The 20,846-nt window shown below is 40.4% G+C and overlaps 1 protein-coding gene across 4 annotated transcripts in view; it reads left to right on the top strand.

The window, feature by feature from the left end:
• The window catches only part of LOC123761784 (serine/arginine repetitive matrix protein 2), a 236,293-nt gene that overhangs the window by 29,864 nt on the left and 185,583 nt on the right, over positions 1-20,846 (top strand). For all 4 annotated transcript variants that reach the window (XM_069330510.1, XM_069330511.1, XM_069330514.1 and 1 more), the window contains one exon: positions 8,294-8,436. In XM_069330510.1, coding sequence (XP_069186611.1) covers positions 8,294-8,436 — 143 coding nt within the window. The remainder of the gene's footprint in view (positions 1-8,293; positions 8,437-20,846) is intronic.

The raw sequence follows: 20,846 nt of genomic DNA on the forward strand, positions 1-20,846 counted from the left end.
GGAACACCAGGCCTGAGTATACCACCACCTACCACGCCTATACAATTTGTACAATTATTTTTGACTCGTGCATTGATTGAGTATTTGACGATTGAAACAAACTTGTATGCAGAACAATTTCTACAGAATGCTTCTCACAGTGCAATGAGTCTTTGGCGAGAAGTAACTGTAAAGGAAATGGCACCATATTTAGGTCTGTCCATGTTGATGGGTATTGCAAAACTACCAATGATGAGAATGTACTGGCATACAAGCCAGCTGTGGCATATGCATACATTCAATACTTTCATGACGTCGAAACGATTCCAACATATTGGCCAGTTCTTTCATAGTTATAATAACAAGTCCATTCCCCAGAACAATAAAGACAGATTGATAAATCTTCGCAAAGTGATATAATATCTTATTGGCAAATTTTCCCAAGTATACATTCCCAGGAAAGAATTGAGTTTGGATGAAGGAATAATGTCATGGCGTGGGCGATTATTCTTCAAGGTTTATAATCCAAATAAGCCTGATAAGTATGAAATAAAACTGTACATGCTTGCCGAATCAACATTGGGCTACATACATGACTTTGAGGTGTATGTTGGGTTTGGTAAAATAACAGTGAAGACAGTCATGGGCTTGATTCATCCCCTAATGCACCAGGATTATCATTTGTATATGGATAACTACTATAACTCTGTCAACCTCACAGAACAGTTACGTCAACATGGTGTTTATACATGTGGAACCATCAGATTATCGTGTGGCACCCCCAAGGCTCTGCAACAGCAAGCAAAGTGTAAAATTCCCGTGGATAAAACCGTATTCAGCCGCAAGGATAATACATTTATAATCCAGTGGAAAGACAAGCGAGTCCTCTCACTAATCACAAACTGCCACAATGCTGACACACAGGAAGTCGAACGAAAGAAAAGAATGCGGAAACGTGACGGAACAACTTCAGTGAGCCTTGTAACTGTAAACAAACCAAAGGCAATATGTGACTACAATACCTACATGAAGGTTGTTGATCATTTTGACCAAATGGTCAAATATTAAAAGTTCACCTGAAAAAAGTCACAAGTGGACCAAAAAAATTACCTTTTATTTCCTACAAATGGCTCTCCATAATGCATGTGTTATACAAGAACTACAGCAGTGATCAGAAAAAAATAACCTTGCTCCAGTTTCATGAAGTAGCAATATGGTCCTTGTTGAGGTTTGAAAATGATGAGTGGCCCAACACAGATAACCCCATCCCACATGCTCCAGATGTAAATGCTAATGATGGCAATTTTGGCCAACCGGGACCAGCAGCTGATGATGGCAATGTTGACAGACCAGGACCATCTGCTGTGAGGCATCCTCTATTTCCATCGGCACCTCAAGCAGACACCACCTCATCTGACTCAGAACCTGAAGCAGCTCCTAGTACCAGTCGTCGTCCTCCTCCTAAGAAAAGGCAACATATTGTGGATTCAGAAATTCGTCTCGATAAGAACTTGACCCATGCCATCGTCAAACTCGCAAAATGTCGAAGGTGTCGTGTTTGCTACAAGTCTGGAAGAACGGACGCCAGGCATCAGTGCAAGACATGTGGAATTGCACTGTGTCCGACACTCTGCTACACAAAATACCACCGCAAGAGGGTATTTTGGGTGGTACCAAAATAACGCCTCTGCACACATTCACTCCACCTACGAAACATCTGTTGAGCAACTTCAAGAATATTTTCCTGAAGAAGATGGAGTGAATCACAAAATGCTCAACTTATTGTTCTACCATCATGATTCCATAGGCAAGTACAAAAACTTTGTACAAGTTTTTATAAATATATTACCGATTTATAATTTGTTATTGTTATTGCTTATATTTGTCTTTCTATTTAGAGCAATTTATTGCAAATATTTGATACCACAATGAACAATGTAGCACAAAAACTTCTGTTAGCAAACCGTATTTGTTTGTCGGGTACATTGGGTGTAGCGCGTGTCGCAATGAGTGTTCTCTAGTGGTTAACACTTCAGCGACTTTAGGGGTCATTGCAGGTTATGCGCCCCCATGTTGTTTAATTTGTATGCTTATGTCTGTAGGGAATTTTATTGCTATCACAGTGATAAAAAAAAGAACGATGTCGAACAAGTTTGGACTTGATGAACTTGAAAAGAGTAGCAACATGTTCGCGCTGTTTGGTGTGCACGGCTAACAAACGACTTAGTTTTTTATTTGGTGCTGGCATCATGTTAGCTTTGGTGACATGTTATACATATGTTTCTCTAGAACATTTCATTGAGAATACATCGATACCAAAATGAAACACGTACAGTACATCGAAAATTACAGTCAAAATATGAAAATAGTATAAACTTTTCAATAGGTGTGTAGCCGATGTGCAGTTAGGCATGCGGGTAACCCTTAGGCAACTTCCCACGGTCTTGTGGGTGGGGCGCGGCCATGTTTTGTACTTTATCATCAAATGTCTGTGTACGGAATTTTATTGCGATCACAGTAATACCAAAATTAACGATGTAGAACAATTCTGGGGTTGACAAACCTGAAAAGAACACTAACATTTCATCGCTGTTTGGTGCTCACAGCTAACGATCGCCAGGTTTTTTATGTGGTGCGGGTCTCATGTCGGCTTTGGTGAAATTTTATATATATATTCCTCTAGAGTATTCTCTTGTGAACAAATTGATAACAAAATTTAAATACATACATGGAAAATTAACACTTTGGCTCAGTAATGACGCAGCATTGCATCGTTCTTTTACTCAATGGTAGTCCAGTAACGACGCAGCATTGCGTTGTTTATTAAAATATTTGCGGAAAATCCGGTTTTCATCCAAATTTTTTGGGACCGATTTTAAACAGAGCGCCAACGTCTTCCCGTTGTTTGTTAGGCCATGTGGCACCCAGGCGGCGCGGGTCGCACCGCAGGCCCACTGTTTTCGCTCCATTGTTGTGACCGGTCACACTTCCCCTCGCCTCCACAACGTGTGAACATTTCGGCTATTTTCCGTGGCTATATTTCTTAGTGCAGCTTTAGATACTATCTGTGCTTACTCCACGATGAATAGTGATCATGAACAAGGCCCTCCCAGGAAGAAATCGGCAAAAACAAAGTGTCAGAGTGAGAAGCTATGTAGTGTACATGAGAAGTACAGTAGTGTACAGGAAAATTACAAGCTAGTGCGACTCACACCCTCTAAGTTTCAGGCTGTATTTGATGATTTATCTGAGTTACCTAGTGATGAAAGTGTTGTCGAGACTGACACTGATGAAATTAGTGAATGTATTGAAACCGAAACAGCAGAGAAGATTTTGATAGTGATGGAAGTGAGGAGTCTGAGGTTGAGAGTGCCACACGTGCACGGCGAGGTACTGGAGCTCGTGCCAGAGCCAAATGTACCACACGTACTCCACCACCAACAGGTTCTGATAAAGGGTGGTATAGTGACAATACTCAACCCTTTGTAGACAGTTTTATAGCCACACCAGGCTTGACTGTTCCTGTACCTACCACTGCTTTGGATTTTCTTCAACTATTTCTCACTCAAAGCTTGCTGGAATATATGACTTATGAAACTAATTTGTATGCCCCCCAAACCAATGTACGTACTGGGACAACCACAAACAAGAAATAGGAACCAATGACAGTGAAAGACATGGCACCATATTTGGGACTGACGATCTTGATGGGTATTTGCCCGTTGCCAAGAATTAGAATGTACTGGCAAACAGGTAGATTCTGGCATATACCTTGTTTCAATACGTTTATGACTTCTAAACGATATGAAATGATTGGAAAGTATTTTCATATTTATAACAATAAGTCCATTCCACAAGGCCACAATCTAGACAGACTAATCAAAGTTCGATTAGTCATGCAATATCTCTCACAAATTCAAGACGTTATACATTCCTCAGAAAAATTTGAGTTTGGATGAAGGCACAATGGCATGGCGTGGCCGTCTAGCTTTCAAGACTTATAATCCCAATAAACCTGATAAATATGGAATAAAGCTCTACATGCTAGCTGAATCCAAGACTGGCTACATCTTTGCTTTTGAACTTTATTCAGAGTTGGGAAAACGGCGATTGAAACGGCAATGGGCTCGACTGAACCATTGAAGAACAAAGGTTACCATTTGTTGTTCGCTATTGCGAATACATTGATACCAAATTGAATAATTTGGTATCAAATTATTGAATAAAAAAAAAAATTTTTTTTTTTTGCTAATCTGTTAAGTTCTGTTCACTGATCACGGGAAAAATAAAAAAAAAATTCTATTGTACTTACTTTTGTTGCAATAGAGCCGAGAAGCTCTGCGATGACGTCACAATCTGCATGGTCGCTCATGCAGTACACGCCCGGGAGATGTTGCGCGCGGTCCTCAAACAGCCAGAGTTGCCACAAATATATTTTCGCGCTATTTATTTACAATGTCTAAGCGCATTTTATCTAATTTTTTTTCACTAATTGTGTTTCAAATACTGTTTGAACATATTTTGTATCAATAATTGTTGCATATTTGAGTATACACAGGCGCACACAAATGTTTTCAATTACGGCAATATAATATGTCATTACAGTCTATTATATTATATGTTCTGCTTATATGTTTACATATTTACACACTCGCACACGCTATACACACTTTGAAGCACACTTAGAAGATTTCTAGACTGTGGTAGTCATTGAAGCAGTCGACAGCACATAATGGGATACCACACGTTTCACACCATGTTTGCACAAGCTTCCGTTTCTTGTCTCTACGTGTCGTTGTTTTACACACCAAGCAATCACGTTGGGCTATTGCACGCTTCACACCAGGTGGCAAATACTTAAGTTTGTGTGCTAGGAAGCCTTCAGTGTGAGCGAGGCGTGGAGTACCAGCATGCTGCAACAGTGGGTTTATGATGGGCCGCTGAATACCTGGGACATCTTTTGCAAACATTCCTAATAACTGTATTGCAGCATCAAATACAAAGTCATGGAAAGTGGGCTTACGTCCAGTTCTCACAAGGTACATGTTGAAACAGTTCAGCATGCTCATGTCCACAAGATGGAAGAACACTTTTTTCGTCCACCTACATGTCTTCCGCACACACTCTGCAGTGCCAATCATCATGTCTGATTTATCAATCAACCGCATGTTGATATTATAGTCTAAAACACAGTCTGGCTTATATAGTGGTGCGTTTGTTTTATGGCTCACTTTCCCACTGTTCACCATTGTTCCATCATGAATTGTTGTCAACAAGTTCACCTCTCTTTTGTCTTTCCACCGAACTGACAGAATGTTATCACTTTTCCTTCTCTGACACTCACCAACTGCAATGTCGTTGTCAAACACAGGCATTTCCCTTCGTTGTGGCTTTACTGTACCAACCAATCCGGTTCTATTTTCTAGCAAGAACCGAGCTAGCAAGGGACTTGTATAGTAATTATCTGTGTATAAAATGTGTCCCTTGTTCATCCACGGAGCCATGATGGTCTTCACTACACTCCCCGAGAATCCATGTTCGTCGTTACCGGGAATGTCTACATCACTAGCCGAGTACAGAATCATGTGTAACACGTATCCTGTCTCACAATCACAAAGAACAAAAAATTTCAGGCCAAATCGGTTTCGTTTTGAGGGAATGTACTGTTTGAATGGAACACGTCCCTTGAAAAGTATGAGAGATTCATCAACCACCAGCTTCTGTGCTGGTACGTAAAAATCTCTGAATTTTCCAATAACATCGTTCATGTAGTGCCTCACTCGCCACAGTCTATCATCAGGTGTTCGGTCCTGAACACTTCCAAAATGTAGACACCTGAGGAGTATCTGAAACCTGTCTCGTGACATATATTTCCCGAATAAAGGTGTTGGTATTGTCTTGTCCTTGCTCCAATAGTCATTTATTGCATGTTTGTGACAGTGCTTCATCAACAAACAGAGTGCCAAAAACACATACATTTCCGCCACTGTGGTATTTTTCCAACGCTGCAGTCGTGAAAATTCTGTGATTTCCCTCTCAATCAGGTAAGCAGCATGCAGGTTCGTTTGGTGTACAATGTATTCCATGAGTGGTTCATCATAGAATGCTGTAAAATATTCCATCTCAGCCATGTCCTCACCTTGATTAGGGAAAAGGTTTGTAATCCCTACATCTTTATCGTCAAAGTGAGGAATATTAGGAATAAAGTCGTCACCATCACTCCACTCAAGTACACCAGGCGTCCTGCGAGATGCAGAGGAAAGACGGCGAGGAAGCGATGCATACCGGCGACCAGGAGCTGAATACCGTCTGCGAGAAGCACGGCGGCTACGTGCACGTGAGGTGGGTGCACGTGAACACGAGGGTCTTGGTCCCTCATGTGGTGCTATGCGGTGGCGCTTGGCTGGGCGAGATGCTGCTGACGCGACAATTTCTCGCCCAGTTACACCACTGGTACCAGCCACAGGCTCAATAAAACTTTGATCTGAGTCACTAAACCCAGAAAAGGAGTCACCTCCCTCTGACTCGTCACCCTCAAACAGAAAATATCCACAGGAACTGTGAGGTTGTGGTAAAATTGGGGTAGAAAATGGGCGAGGAGGCATGGGAGAGCGTATAGGCCTCGCCATGGCATGGCGGTCATTCTCACTTTCACTGCTGCTGCTACTATCTCCCGACAACTGTGTATAATCCTCATCGTTGTCTGAATCGTCAAACACACTTTCTTCACCTTCAGAGAATAATTCGTGGGCTATTTGCTCTGGGGTGAGGGACTGAGTGATGCGTGCTCGTGAGGCGTTTGACCGTGCGCTCGCCATGGTGACTCTCGCTAAACTGAGGCCTCCCATGCCATCGGAGCGTGAGCTGGATTTTTTTTCAAAATGGCCGCTGTTTACTAGAGCCCCTGGGCAGCGTATGGGACCCCCAGCTACACCGCGGGCCATTCAAATCGTGCGCGGTACCCATACACTTCATATGAAGTGAAGCGCAGTTGACTGGTAAAACGATTTACACTTCATATGAAGTGATGCGCACTTTAAGGGTTAAGGTGAGCAAACCGAAAAGAGTTTACACCTTTCAGTGTCGCCTTGTGGTCACCTGAAATGCTCAGCGCACGAGGGGAAATTTACAGAGTCTTCTGCCGGGAGCGCGATGGTGTTAAAATGCAGTCTCTGATCTCGGGAAACTAGGAAAAATATTATATGTGACATACTATAACAGCGATGGAGCTAGGAAGTTAAGCAAATTACGGGTGCTGAGTGATGGAGCGCTCAGTCACTAGGTCTCGCCAACTCGTGCGGCGGCAGTTGCCGCGAATGTGTTTCACAATTATTTTGATTCTCATTTCGTTTCTTTTCTGTTTTTTTGGCTGTAATATTATTCAAGTGTGTAATTTGTGGAATTTATATAGTTCAATGTGTGGATATCGCTATGCTGAAAATTATGGAGCTCACATATGAACATGTATATTATATTCTACGATCATTCAGTGTGTTTTTGCTGTTATTACACTATATGCGCGCATGGTGCTGTGTGTACAGGAATTAGACCAGTCCACCCGCACTCGACTTGTTTTGAAAGCTAGACGCAATAACATCAATAATTTCTCAAATAGCAGATGTCTGTCATATTACAGTATATTTTTTTTATATTTAGTTTAGAAATATAATTAGAATAATAAAAAGCCAATAAAACACCTGTTTTAGAAATAATTTATTAATCTGAAACTTTCAAAGTCATGGGTCACTGAACTATGATGACCCAGATGAAGGAAAACCAAGCGAGGTTTACAGTACAGTATTCCCTATATCTGTCCACCCTCACTCATTTTATTTCATCACAGAAAATATCTATAGGGAGATTTCACCTCGTGTAGCTAGCTTCTCACGCTTCAGCTTTTAAATTTTCAAAGATAGGTGTGCCATAAATCAGTTAATGAAAGTCATGGAAACTCAGTCATTCACTTGTGTGAACCACTCTAGCTGGTGTTTGGTTAATTTGGTCCACTTGTCCACTTGTGTGATCCAATTTGTCATTTGAAGGAATTATTAATTGTAACTTGTGATATACAGGTAATGGGAAAGTTTTCCACCAGTCTGTGAACTCTTGTCCAAACATCGTAAACAAGTCCACACAAGCCCCACTTTGGCGAATCGTCAAAACTGGTGCATAAATCCAGCCTGAAAAGTGCAACCCAGCCGGAGATTCTCTGAACCGAGGTTTCTTAAATCAAGGTTGCACTGTACAGTACTTTTAGATTTTAGTTTAAAGTTTCAAGAACATGACTTATTTTTTTATTTCTTTTCTATTTTAGATTGATTTTCGCACAGAAGAAGAGTTACAAAAGTTAGAAGATCAGAGAACCCAAGGTCCCAATGCTGAAATTCGTGAACATGCGCGCAAACGAGCTCTTGAGTTAAAGTGTGCTGAAATGGAAGATGTAATGAGGGAACAAGGGTAAGTACTAAATGTTAATGTTAAATATGCTAAATGTTATGCCCAAAATGCTGTGCATATTAATGGCTTTAGGAGTAGTATATATTTGCTACATCTAGAAATCCAACATTCTTCTTGTAACTAATTTTGTATGTATGTACTTTACCTTAAATATACTACTGTATGATTGTCATCATTATTACAGTATTATTATTACTGTAATATGATAATTCCTCTTTTCCTCTCCCTTTTTCTTCTTTCATCCCTCTCCTTTTCCCTCTGTCCCTTTATTTTTTATTATTATTATTATTATTATTTATTATTAATATTATAGATTTGATAACACAGTGGAAAATGTTTTCATAAACATATCGCTGTCACCGCATAGCACCAGTACTATTGCAATCACATAGAACTGCCACATTACCAGTGCCAAACACCACCAGTGGCTTTTTGAGTCTGACACTCCTTGTTTGTGTTACATCTAACCTTTTGAAGATTTAACATAAATGCCAAATACCACCAGTGCCACATACCATTTCTGGAGGGAGCCCCAGTGGCTTCCTGAAGCTATCTTGCTGAGATTGCTCCATACTGAAGGGTCATATTGGTTGTGGATGTTTTGTTTAGCCTACCAGGGAGCAGAGCCAGAACCTGGCTTGCCCTTACAGAGGTACAGGGAGCCAGTGACAATCTGCCATCCACCGGAAAAAAAAGCCTCCAGAAAGTCGGCTCAGCTTTATAGACAACTGGAGGGTTCGCAGGAAACAAACCCTCGAAACTGCCAAACAATTCACAGAGGACAGGAGATTCACTCAAACTAGCTCAAAACTTGTTAGTACCAATTACCTCCACCAGGCATTTATGTACCCAGAATTGGAGGTGTACTTATCAAAACTGACCTATCAGTGTCTATTGGAGAGTGAGGACTAGGTCTTTATGCCCCCACCTACTAGCCCTTTCCATCGTTAATCGCCTGGAAAGAGATGTTGTTGTCTTGCCTATACTGTATACTGAGTTTTTTGAGGCTTACAGTCCCCAAGAGGGCATTTAAAGGCATAGACGACGTTGGTCTCTTTTAAAGCGTTCTGCTTTGTGTCTGGAGAGTTTCTCATGAGTAGGCTGGCCGTTTTTTTGGTTTTATAGTAAATCGTCAGTTGTATCTTTTGATTTTTGTCGGTAGGGATAACGTTTCTATTAACAATATCTTTCAGGACCCTTTCCTCCGTTTTATGAGCTGTGGAAAAGAAGTTTCTGTAAAATAGTCTAATAGGGGGTATAGGTGTTGTGTTAGTTGTCTCTTCAGAGGTTGCATGGCGTTTCACTTTCCTTCTTATGATTTCAACGAAACCATTAGAGAAGCCGTTGTTGACTAGGACCTGCCTTACCCTACAGAGTTCTTCGTCGACTTGCTTCCATCCTGAGCTGTGGCTGAGAGCACGGTCGATATAAGCGTTAACAACACTCCTCTTGTACCTGTCTGGGCAGTCACTGTTGGCATTTAGGCACATTCCTATGTTTGTTTCCGTAGTGTAGACTGCAGTGTGGAAACCTCTGCTCCTTTCCATGACTGTTACATCTAGAAAGGGCAGCTTCCCATCCTTCTCCATCTCGTAAGTGAAACGCAACACAGAATTCTGCTCAAATGCAGCAAGTGCAAGTGCTCTCAGCCACAGCTCAGGATGGAAGCAAGTCGACGAAGAACTCTGTAGGGTAAGGCAGGTCCTAGTCAACAACGGCTTCTTCAATGGTTTCGTTGAATATATATATATATATATATATTAATTATAAAATATGTATTATTTAGCCATGATAGTATTACAGAAGAGCCTGAGTGTGATAATGAATGTGTACAATGTTCAAATATCAGTGATTCAATGCTGTTCACGATGTTCACAGTGCATTATTTAATCCATCTAGGAATCGTCAAACGACTTCGTAGGTTCCTTTACAAAATAAACTTGGGTCAATTATTCATTTACAGGATTTAGTGACCAGCATTGTGATAATAGCAGGATTGTGGTGATAATTAGCGCTGTGCGTAGTATTGTGGGAGGTGGTTTTGTGAGGGAGAAACTCCAGATAGCGTCACTGTGTGGCAGTTACTCTTGTTTTGCTCACCGTATTAGCTTAGTGGTTCGCTATTGTGAATACACATGTACATGGGTATGTACAATGTGTGTATGTACCCATGTACATATGTGCGTAGTATTGTGGGAGGAGGAATTTTGGTGAGGGAGGGAGGGAATTGAGGTAGCCTCACCATGTGTGGCAGCCACTCCTGTTTTGCTCGCCATAGTGGTTCGCTATGGTGAACACACATGTACATGGGTATATACAATGTGTGTATATAGTGCAATAACAGCAACAAGAGTATGTTGGGAGGAGCTATTTTGGTGAGGGAGATGTCGTAATCGTAGTGTCGTATGCTGGCTGCTGTGTGATTTCTCATACAGTGTATGGTGGCCACTGTGCTGACACAATACCAGCTTACTTGCATAGTTCTGGTGACTAAAACATGTACATGTGTATACATAGCATGTGTAAATATTGTAATAAAAACAATAACTTTAGTCTCCGTGGTGTAGTGGTAAGACACTCACCTGGCGTTCCGCGAGCGCTTTGTCATGGGTTCTCATCCTGGCCGGGGAGGATTTACCGGGCGCAAATCTTTAACTGTAGCCTCTGTTTAACTCAACAGTAAAATGTGTACTTGGTTGTAAAAACGATTCTTCGGGCTAGGGATCGTATTCCAGGGACTTGCCCGAAACGCTACGCGTACTAGTGGCTGTACAAGAATGTAACAATCTTGTATATATCTCAAAAAAAAATAAAAAAAAAATAAAATAACAGTATGATGGGAGGAGCAATGTTGGCGAGTAAGATGTTGGAGTGAGGGAGGACTGGCTGGGTGTGGCAGCTCACACTTGCAGAGTTCTGAGTGTGTTGATGGTGAATGTATACTGTGTGTGATACTGTAGTGTGTGTAAATACATTGTATATATACATAAATTAGTATAATACATTGGAAATATGTCGGATATGTGTACACACATGCCATGCACATAAGTGTCTACGGACAGTACGGATGTTCTACTGCCATAATATAGTGTACTTGTTCATTATACATAGGATTGGCACGAAAAAACAAATAAAATGTATTTGGAAATGTGTGCAAAAAATGAACAAAAATATATTTGTGGCAACTTGCGCATCTTGACCCGGGCGCCCTACTGGCCCCAGGGCGTACGCGACCAGGGATTGATGATGTCACGAGCGAACTTACGGACCCCATAGCAGCCAAAGTTAGTACAATATTGACTTTGTTAACATACCCATACTTGGGATTTTGATACTTTAAAAAAAAAAAAAAGATTTTTTTCCAGATAATTTATTTCCTGCTACCAGAAATTTTAGCCAAGTATCCCCAGTTTGCTAACTGTAGGTAGTAACTGAGTGATTGTAACCTATCCACCGCTGCCCTCCTGATGGGGGGCGGTGTGCAGGACAAACATATCAATTGTGACACTAGCTCTCCACATATGTCAGTTGCTAAATTTAGAACCTGTACTTGTGGTCGATCTCGAACCCATTGTTGATGTGACGACTTATACTGAATTTTGTAACTAGCTCATCAAGATTGTAACTTGCTTAGCTAAATGAATTGTGGGGTTCATTCCTTGAGCCCATTATGTGCCTCTGTAACCCTTTCCATTACCGTCCACATGATGGGTATGGGTGCATAATAAATGAACTAAACTAACTGCACACTGGGGCGGTGCTATATTTGGAAGCCAAGCAGTTGAGTGGTTAAGACGATATGCCCTAATTTCTGTATACTGTAATAAGTTTTAAAAAATAAACCTTTCTTTCTGTTCATAAAGCCCTGTTCCTCACCTGACCTCATTCCTGATTATCATCCTGGTTACAAGTAAAGAGTTGTGTGTGATAGACCAGTAGTTGTTGGTATGAAGGGAAGGGATGGGACTGTCAACAACAAGTAATAGTCTCCGTGGTGTAGTGGTAAGACACTCGCCTGGCGTTCCGCGAGCGCTTTGTCATGTGTTCATATCCTGGCCAGGGAGGATTTACTGGGCGCAAATCCTTAACTGTAGCCTCTGTTTAACTCGACAGTAAAATGGGTACTTGGTTGTAACAAAGATTCTTCGCGGCGGGGATCGTATTCCAGGGACTTGCCCGAAACGCTACGCGTACTAGCAGCTGTACAAGAATGTAACAACTCTTGTATATATCTCAAAAAAAAAAAAAAAAAAAGTACTACTACTGGTCTATCACAGTCTTTGCCAATGTCACGTAATCACCTGAATAATTACATAATATTAATTCATTGTGTCGAGCGGACAGGCAGCCAGAGTGTACAGTATTTATATATGTTAGGCTTATATCGAGATCCTCCCTAAGGTCGAATTACTGACCTCCCCAGGATTCAGCCACACAACAAGCTGACTAGGTATTGGGTGATACGATGTTACCTAATGCCTCTAAAGAGAGGCATTAGGTGATACGAAATGCGTAAAGCAATTTGTTCTATCTGGGATTCGGACCCGGAATTCTAGATTGTGAGTCGAGTATGAACCCGACTGTACTGTACTACCGGGACCCTTCTGGTAGTACAGTCAAGAACAGTTTGGTAGTATGAATGTGCGTACAGTGGTACCTCGGAACACGAGTGTCCCTGTATGCGAGTTTTTCGGAATACGAGCAGGATTTCCTCGGAAAATGTGTCTCGGAAGGCGAGGGTTACCTCGGAACACGAGTTTGTTGATACGTGTACAGGCCGACTAGCGCATGGTGGCATGGCGATCGCACCTCAGTTTACCAGTGTCTCGCGCCCAGTGACTATCCCACCTGAATTCTTCACAAGGATTTACAGTTTTTTGTCGGTTTTTTGACCATTTGAGCATAAAAGTTTTCATTATATATCTCGCCATGGGTCTCAAGAAAGCCATTGGTAAGGTTCAACCTAAGAAAATAGCTGTGAGTAGAGGCAGTAGAGGAAGTCTTTTCTTGATTAAGAAAATGTGTGAAGTATGGGAAGAACTGGAAAGTTTTGTTGAAAAAACTCGCCCAGATAAAGCTGTAGCAGGCCGTTGCATTGACCTTTTAAATGACAATGTGATGTCTTACTACAGACAAGTGTTAAAATGTAGGGAAAAACAAGTGTCTTTAGACAGATTCTTAGTAAAACAAGCAAGTCCTTGTGGTATGTAGGCAAAATGTGCCAGAGTGTGCACACCAGTGAAGTCCTCACTGCCTGATGTTATAATGGAAGGGGACTTCCCTTCCAAACAGTAACACCTCTCCTCCTCCCTCCTCCTCCTCACATCTTCCATACACCAACAGCAGTCCTCAGCAAGGGTAAATAATAACTTGAACATAGTTTTGTAGGTTTATTTAGATGAATTAGGTATAAAAATTTAGTTTGATGTGGGGTTTTTGGGGTAGTCAGGAATGGATTAATTCATTTCCCATTATTTCTTGGGGAAATTAGCTTCAGAATACGAGTTTTCGGAATACGAGCTGTCTCCAGGAACGGATTGAACTCTTAAACCGAGGTACCCCTGTATATGGAAATGCACGTGCAGAAGGGCTTCCACCTGTTTGTATTTGCAGAAATGATTTCTAAACTCAGGGTCCCTGCCTATTAGTTGTGGGTTGTTTTGTTCAGCTGCTTTTGACATTGCTTGCATGAGTGTGAAGGCAATGCACCATCCCCCTTAAGCCGTGCATGGTCGTATTGCACTTGATTTATTTAGTGGTGGGTCAGCCTATACTACTTGCATGTTAAGGAAGATCGGCACAGCAGTGTCACCTCGCCCTTCACCTTCCACACTTTGAGCAAAATCTCCTTCAGTGAAGTTGTGCATGTGTGTGTAATTACCTAAGTGTACTTAGAGGATGAGCTATGCTCGTGGTGTCCTGTCTTCCCAGCACTCTTTGCCATATAACGCTTTGAAATTACTGACGGTTTTAGTTTCCACCACCTTGGCTAACTTATTCCAACCGTCTACCACTCTGTTTACAAAAGTGAATTTTCTTATTTCTCCAGCAGCTTTGTTTCATTAGTATAAATCTATGACCTCTTTTTCTTGATGTTCCAGGTCCTGGGAATTCTTCCCTATCAATTTTATTGATTCCTGTTACTATTTTGTACATAGTGATCATGTCGTCACTTTTTCTTCTATCTTCTAGTTTTGGCATATTTCATGGTTCTAACCTCTTCTTGTAGCTATTGTCCTTCAGTTCTGGGAGCCACTTACTGGCATGTTGTTGCACCTTTTCCAGTTTGTTGATGTAATTCTCAAGATATGGGCACCATACAACTGCTTCATATTCCAGCTTTGGTCTGACAAAAGTCGTGAACAATTTCTCTAGTATTTCTTAATCCACGTATTTAAAAGCAATTCTTAAGTTAGAAAGTGTAGCATAGCCACGCACAATGTTCCTATTGTTGTTCTCAGTTTTTTTTTTTTTTTATCTAGAACCACCCCTAGATCTTTCTTTATCAGAATTTTTAAAGATTTCTCACATAAATTATAGGTTGTGTGGGGTCTATGTTCTCTTATTCCACATTCCATAACATGACATTTATTCACATTAAATTCCATTTGCCAAGTAGTGCTCCATATTCTTATTTTGCCCAGGTCTTCTTGAAGGGCATGACAATCGTCTAGGTTTCTTATCTTTCCTAGTATCTTGGCATCAGCAAACGTGTTCATATAATTCTATATTCCATCTGATAGATCGTTTATGTAGACAATGAACATTACCGGTGCAAGAACTGAACCCTTTGGTATTCCATTTGTGACATTTCTCCAGTCCAATACATTGCCTCTGATTATTTCCCTCATTTTTCTATCACTTAAAAAAATTTTCATCGATGTTAGAAAGCTTACCTGTCACCCCTCCTATATGTTCCAGTTTCCAGAACAACCTCTTATGTGGAACTCTGTTGAAAGCTTTATTTTTAGGTCCAGATAGATGCAGTTAACCCAACCATTTCTTTCTGTAAAAATCTGTGGCTCTATCATAGAAACAGAGTAAATTCGGTACACAGGATCTTCCAGATCAAAAACCATACTGTCTGTCTGATATATAGTTTTTTCTCTTGGTGTTCTACCCATTTACTTTTAATAATTTTTTCCAATATTTTTACTATTACACTTGTCAATGATACAGGTCTATAATTGGGGGGGGGGGGGGTCTTCCCTGCTGCTATTTTTGTAGATTGGAAATATGTTAGTTTTTTTTCCATACATTAACTACAATGCCTGTACACAGGGATGCCAGAAAAATCAGTTGAAGTGGAATGCTGAGCTCAAGTGCACATTCTCTCAGAACCCATGGCGAAACTCCATCTGGACCAACTGCTTTGTTCTTACTTAATTTCTTGAGCAGTTTTTCCACTTCATGTCTAGACACCTCTTGTGCTCTATGTTCTCTGGAATTCTTATTGTGTCTGGTTTACTGAAGATTTCATTTTATACAAACACACTTTGGCACTTTTTGTTTAATGTTTCACACATTTCGTTTTAATTTTCCGTGAAACTGTTTCCCATTTTCATCTTCTGAATATTATCCTTTACTTGAAATTTGTTGTTTATGAATTTATTGAATAGGCCTGGTTCTGTTTTACCTATGTCCGCAATCCCTTTTAGAAAATGTCTTTCTGCCTCTCTCCTCACTGCCGTGTAGTTATTTCTCGCATCTTCGTATCGCTGGTATGTGTGGGGGTTTGGCCTCTTCCTATATTGATTCCATTTTTGTGTCTTTTGGTCTCTGGCCCTCTTGCAATTTCTGTTGAACCAATCCTGTTTCCTCGTTCTGCATCTCTACTTTGGTATGAATTTTTTTGTGCCTTTATCATATATTTCACAAAATTTGACATAGATCTCATTTTCTTCCTTGCCTAGCAACAAGTCTGTCCAATTACTCGTTAAAAAATTTCTAAGGTTCCCATAATGTCCTCTCCTGAAGTCAGGTTTTTCAACTGCTTCAACCTCCTTATTTTCTTCCAGATTATAACGCATTGCATACTTTATTCCCAAAAAGACATTCACTTTTACCCAAGGGAGGAAAGTACTGAATGTCAAATATATCTTCCTCTTTCCTGGTAAATATAAAATCTAGCATGGAGGGAACATACCCTTCCCTTATCCTCGTAGCTTTTTTAACATGTTAATACAAGAATGTTTTCCAGGATGAGGTCTACAAATCTCCAGGTCCAAAAGTCTTCTGTTCTAACTTCACTTACTTCCCAGTCTATGGATTTCAAGTTGAAGTCGCCGACAACCAACAGTCGTGATCTATCTTTATTCACTCTCGCTATAATCTCTCTCATTATTGTTATAAGACCCTCTCGTTTATTATCCAGCTCCTCCTTTGTCCATGTGTTGCTTTGTGGTGGACTATATGATCATTAGTTTATCATCTTGATTGCATATATCTAGTGCTATTATGTCAACTTATTGTGGATTGGCAATCATTATTTTGTTTACCTTTAGGTGTTCTTTCACCAGCATAGCAACGCCACCGCCTTTCCTAATTTTTCTGTCCCGTCTCCAAACTGAGCAGCCCCTTGGGAATATGACCTCATTTAAATATCAAGTTTCATCTCTGTGAGTGCAACAATGTCTGGCATCTGCAGCTGTATTACATCACTTAACTCCAGTATCTTTGATCTCATTCCATCTATGTTGGTGTATACAATTTTCAGGAACATGTTCCCTCTCCTTATTCTTCACTACCCCTCTCTCTCTCTCTCTAGTGATTTTGTTGGTTTACCTTTTTGTACTATTTTACTGGCCTGCCTACCCCTATCACTTTGTAGAAAAAAAAAATGATTTCTTCTTCATTCCTTCTCTCATTTAGACGTTTTGCCTCTACGAAGTTCAGTTTCATCTTCTCTTGTCTTCTCTTGAAAGATGTCATCTTAATGACCATACTTTCCTATCCTCATCACTTTGTAAATTTTCTAGCATTTCTTAGTACTTCTTACATCTATTTGGCATCTTTTAGGGTCATCCTCAAAGGTCGATCCTTCCCTTTTACTTACCTGTCAATTTTCCTGTAGTTGCAGACATTCTCTTTGGTAGTACAGTAATTACCTAAGTGTAATTACCTAAGTGTAGTTACAGGATGAGAGCTAAGCTCGTGGTGTCCCGTCTTCCCAGCACTTTTTGTCATATAACGCTTTGAAACTACTGACGGTCTTGGCCTCCACCACCTTCTCACTTAACTTGTTCCAACCATCTACCACTCTGTTTGCGAAGGTGAATTTTCTTATATTTCTTCGGCATCTGTGTTTAGCTAGTTTAAATCTATGACCTCTTGTTCTTGAAGTGCCAGGTCTCAGGAAATCTTCCCTGTCGATTTTATCAATTCCTGTTACTATTTTGTATGTAGTGATCATATCACCTCTTTTTCTTCTGTCTTCTAGTTTTGGCATGTTTAATGCTTCTAACCTCTCCTCATAGCTCTTGCCCTTCAGTTCTGGGAGCCACTTAGTAGCATGTCTTTGCACCTTTTCCAGTTTGTTGATGTGCTTCTTAAGATATGGGCACCACACAACTGCTGCATATTCTAGCTTTGGCCTAACAAAAGTCAGTGAACAACTTTCTTTAGTATATCGCCATCCATGTATTTAAATGCAATTCTGAAGTTAGAAAGCATAGCATAGGCTCCTTGCACAATATTCTTTATGTGGTCCTCAGGTGATAGTTTTCTATCTAGAACCCCCCCTAGATCTCTTTCTTTATCAGAATTCTTTAAAGATTTCTCACATAATATATAGGTTGTGTGGGGTCTATGTTCTCCTATTCCACATTCTGTAACATGACATTTATTAACATTAAATTCCATTTGCCAAGTGGTGCTCCATTTACTTATTTTGTCCAGGTCTTCTTGAAGGGCATGACAATCATCTAAATTTCTTATCCTTCCTATTATCTTAGCATCATCAGCAAATATGTTCATATAATTCTGTATACCAACTGGTAGATCATTTATGTAGACAATAAACATCACTGGTGCAAGAACTGAACCCTGTGGTACTCCACTTGTGACATCTCTCCATTCCGATACATTGCCTCTGATTACTGCCCTCATTTTTCTATCAGTCAGAAAACTTTTCATCCATGATAGAAGCTTACCTGTCACCCCTCCAATATTTTCCAGTTTCCAGAACAACCTCTTATGTGGAACTCTGTCGAAAGCCTTTTTTAGGTCCAGATAGATGCAGTCAACCCAACCATCTCTTTCCTGTAATATCTCTGTGGCTTGATCATAGAAACTGAGTAAATTCGATACACAGGATCTTCCAGATCGAAAACCATACTGTCTGTCTGATATTATATCATTTCTCTCTAGGTGTTTTACCCATTTAGTTTTGATTAGTTTTTCCAATACTTTCACTATTACACTTGTCAATGATACAGGTGTATAATTGAGGGGGTCTTCCCTACTGCCACTTTTGTAGATTGGAACTATGTTAGCCTGTTTCCACACGTCTGCTACGATTCCTGTACACAGGGATGCCTGAAAGATCAGGTGAAGTGGAATGCTGAGCTCAGATGCACATTCTCTCAGAACCCATGGTGAAACGCCATCTGGGCCAGCTGCTTTGTTCTTACCGAGCTCCTTGAGCATTTTTTCCACTTCGTCTCTAGACACCTCTATGTGCTCTATGTTGTTCTCTAGAATTCTTATTGTATCTGGTTCCCTAAAGATTTCATTTTGTTCAAACACACTTTGGAACTTTTCGTTTAGTGTTTCACACATTTCCTTTTCATCTTCTGTGAATCTATTTCCCATTTTCAACCTCTGAATATTATCCTTTACCTGCAATTTTTTGTTTATGAATTTATAGAATAGACCTGGTTCTGTTTTACATTTGTCTGCAATCCCTTTTTCAAAATTTCTTTCTGCCTCTCTCCTCACTGCCGTGTAGTTGTTTCTCGCATCTTTGTATCGCTGGTATGTTTGGGGGTTCGGCCTCTTCCTGTATTGATTCCATTTTTGTGTCTTTTGGTCTCTAGCCCTCTCGCAATTTCTATTGAACCAATCCTGTTTCCTAGTTCTGCATCTCTGTTTTGATATAAATTTTTTTGTGCCTTTATCATATATTTCACAAAACTTGACATACATCTCATTCACTTCCTTGCCTAGCATCAAGTCTGTCCAATTATACTCACTAAAAAAATTTCTAAGGTCACCATAATGTCCTCTCCTGAAGTCTGGTTTTTCAACTGCTTCAACCTCCTTATTTTCTTCCAGCTTATAACGCATTGCATACTTTATTCCCAAAAAGACATGGTCACTTTTACCCAAGGGAGGAAGGTACTGAATGTCAAATATCTCTTCCTCCTTCTTGGTAAATATCAAATCTAGCATGGAGGGAACGTCCCCTTCCCTCATCCTCGTAGCTTGTTTAATATGTTGATACAAGAATGTTTCCAGGATGAGGTCTACAAATTTACAGGTCCAAAAATCTTCTGTTTTAGCTTCATATGCTTCCCAGTCTATGGATTTCAAGTTGAAGTCACCGACTATCAACAGTCGTGATCTATCGTTATCCGCTCTCGCTATAATCTCTCTCATTATTGTTATAAGACCTTCACGTTTACTATCTAGCTCCTCCTTTGACCATGTGCTGCTTGGCGGTGGACTATATGCATTTATTATCATTAGTTATCATCCTTAGTTTATCATCCTAATGGCAGATCTCTAGTGCTATTAGTGTCAACTTCTTGTGGATTGGCAGTCATTATTTCGTTCACCTTTAGGTGTTCTTTTACCAGCACAGCAACGCCACCGCCTTTCCTAATTTTTGTCCCGTCTCCAAATTGAGTAGCCCCTTGGGAATATGACCTCATTTAAAATTACATCTTCAAGTTTTGTCTCCGTGAGTGCAACAATGTCTGGTGTCTGCAGCTGTATTACATCACTTAACTCCAGTATATTCGATCTCACTCCATCTATGTTGGTGTATGCAATCTTCGGGAACTTGTTCCCCCTCTCCTTATTCTTCACTCCCCCTCTCTCTATTGATTTTGTTGGTTTGCCTTTATGTACCACTTTACTGGTACATAAAGTAAACTTAGTGTAAGATCTTTCACGAGGCCAACAATTTTATCTAATACTTTCGCTTCTTCTATAGCTCTTTCTGGCCTAGATGTTGGCTCCTTTTCTTTGCAACCAAAAATTATCAGGGACTTCGATCGACTGTGTTTTGCACCAATTTAGGATTTGATGCCAGTTCCTTTTTGACTTCCAGCCTAATGTTTGTTTTATCCTGGTTGCTGCAGTGTTTGACTTCCTTTACTGCTTCTTCAATTTTTTCTTTCTCCTTGGCCACTTGTGCATAGGTGAGTTACATATCCTTCTTGCACTGTTCTATTTCCTGTGTAACT

Source organism: Procambarus clarkii, chromosome 24, assembly GCF_040958095.1.
Source record: "Procambarus clarkii isolate CNS0578487 chromosome 24, FALCON_Pclarkii_2.0, whole genome shotgun sequence".
NCBI lineage: Eukaryota > Metazoa > Arthropoda > Malacostraca > Decapoda > Cambaridae > Procambarus > Procambarus clarkii.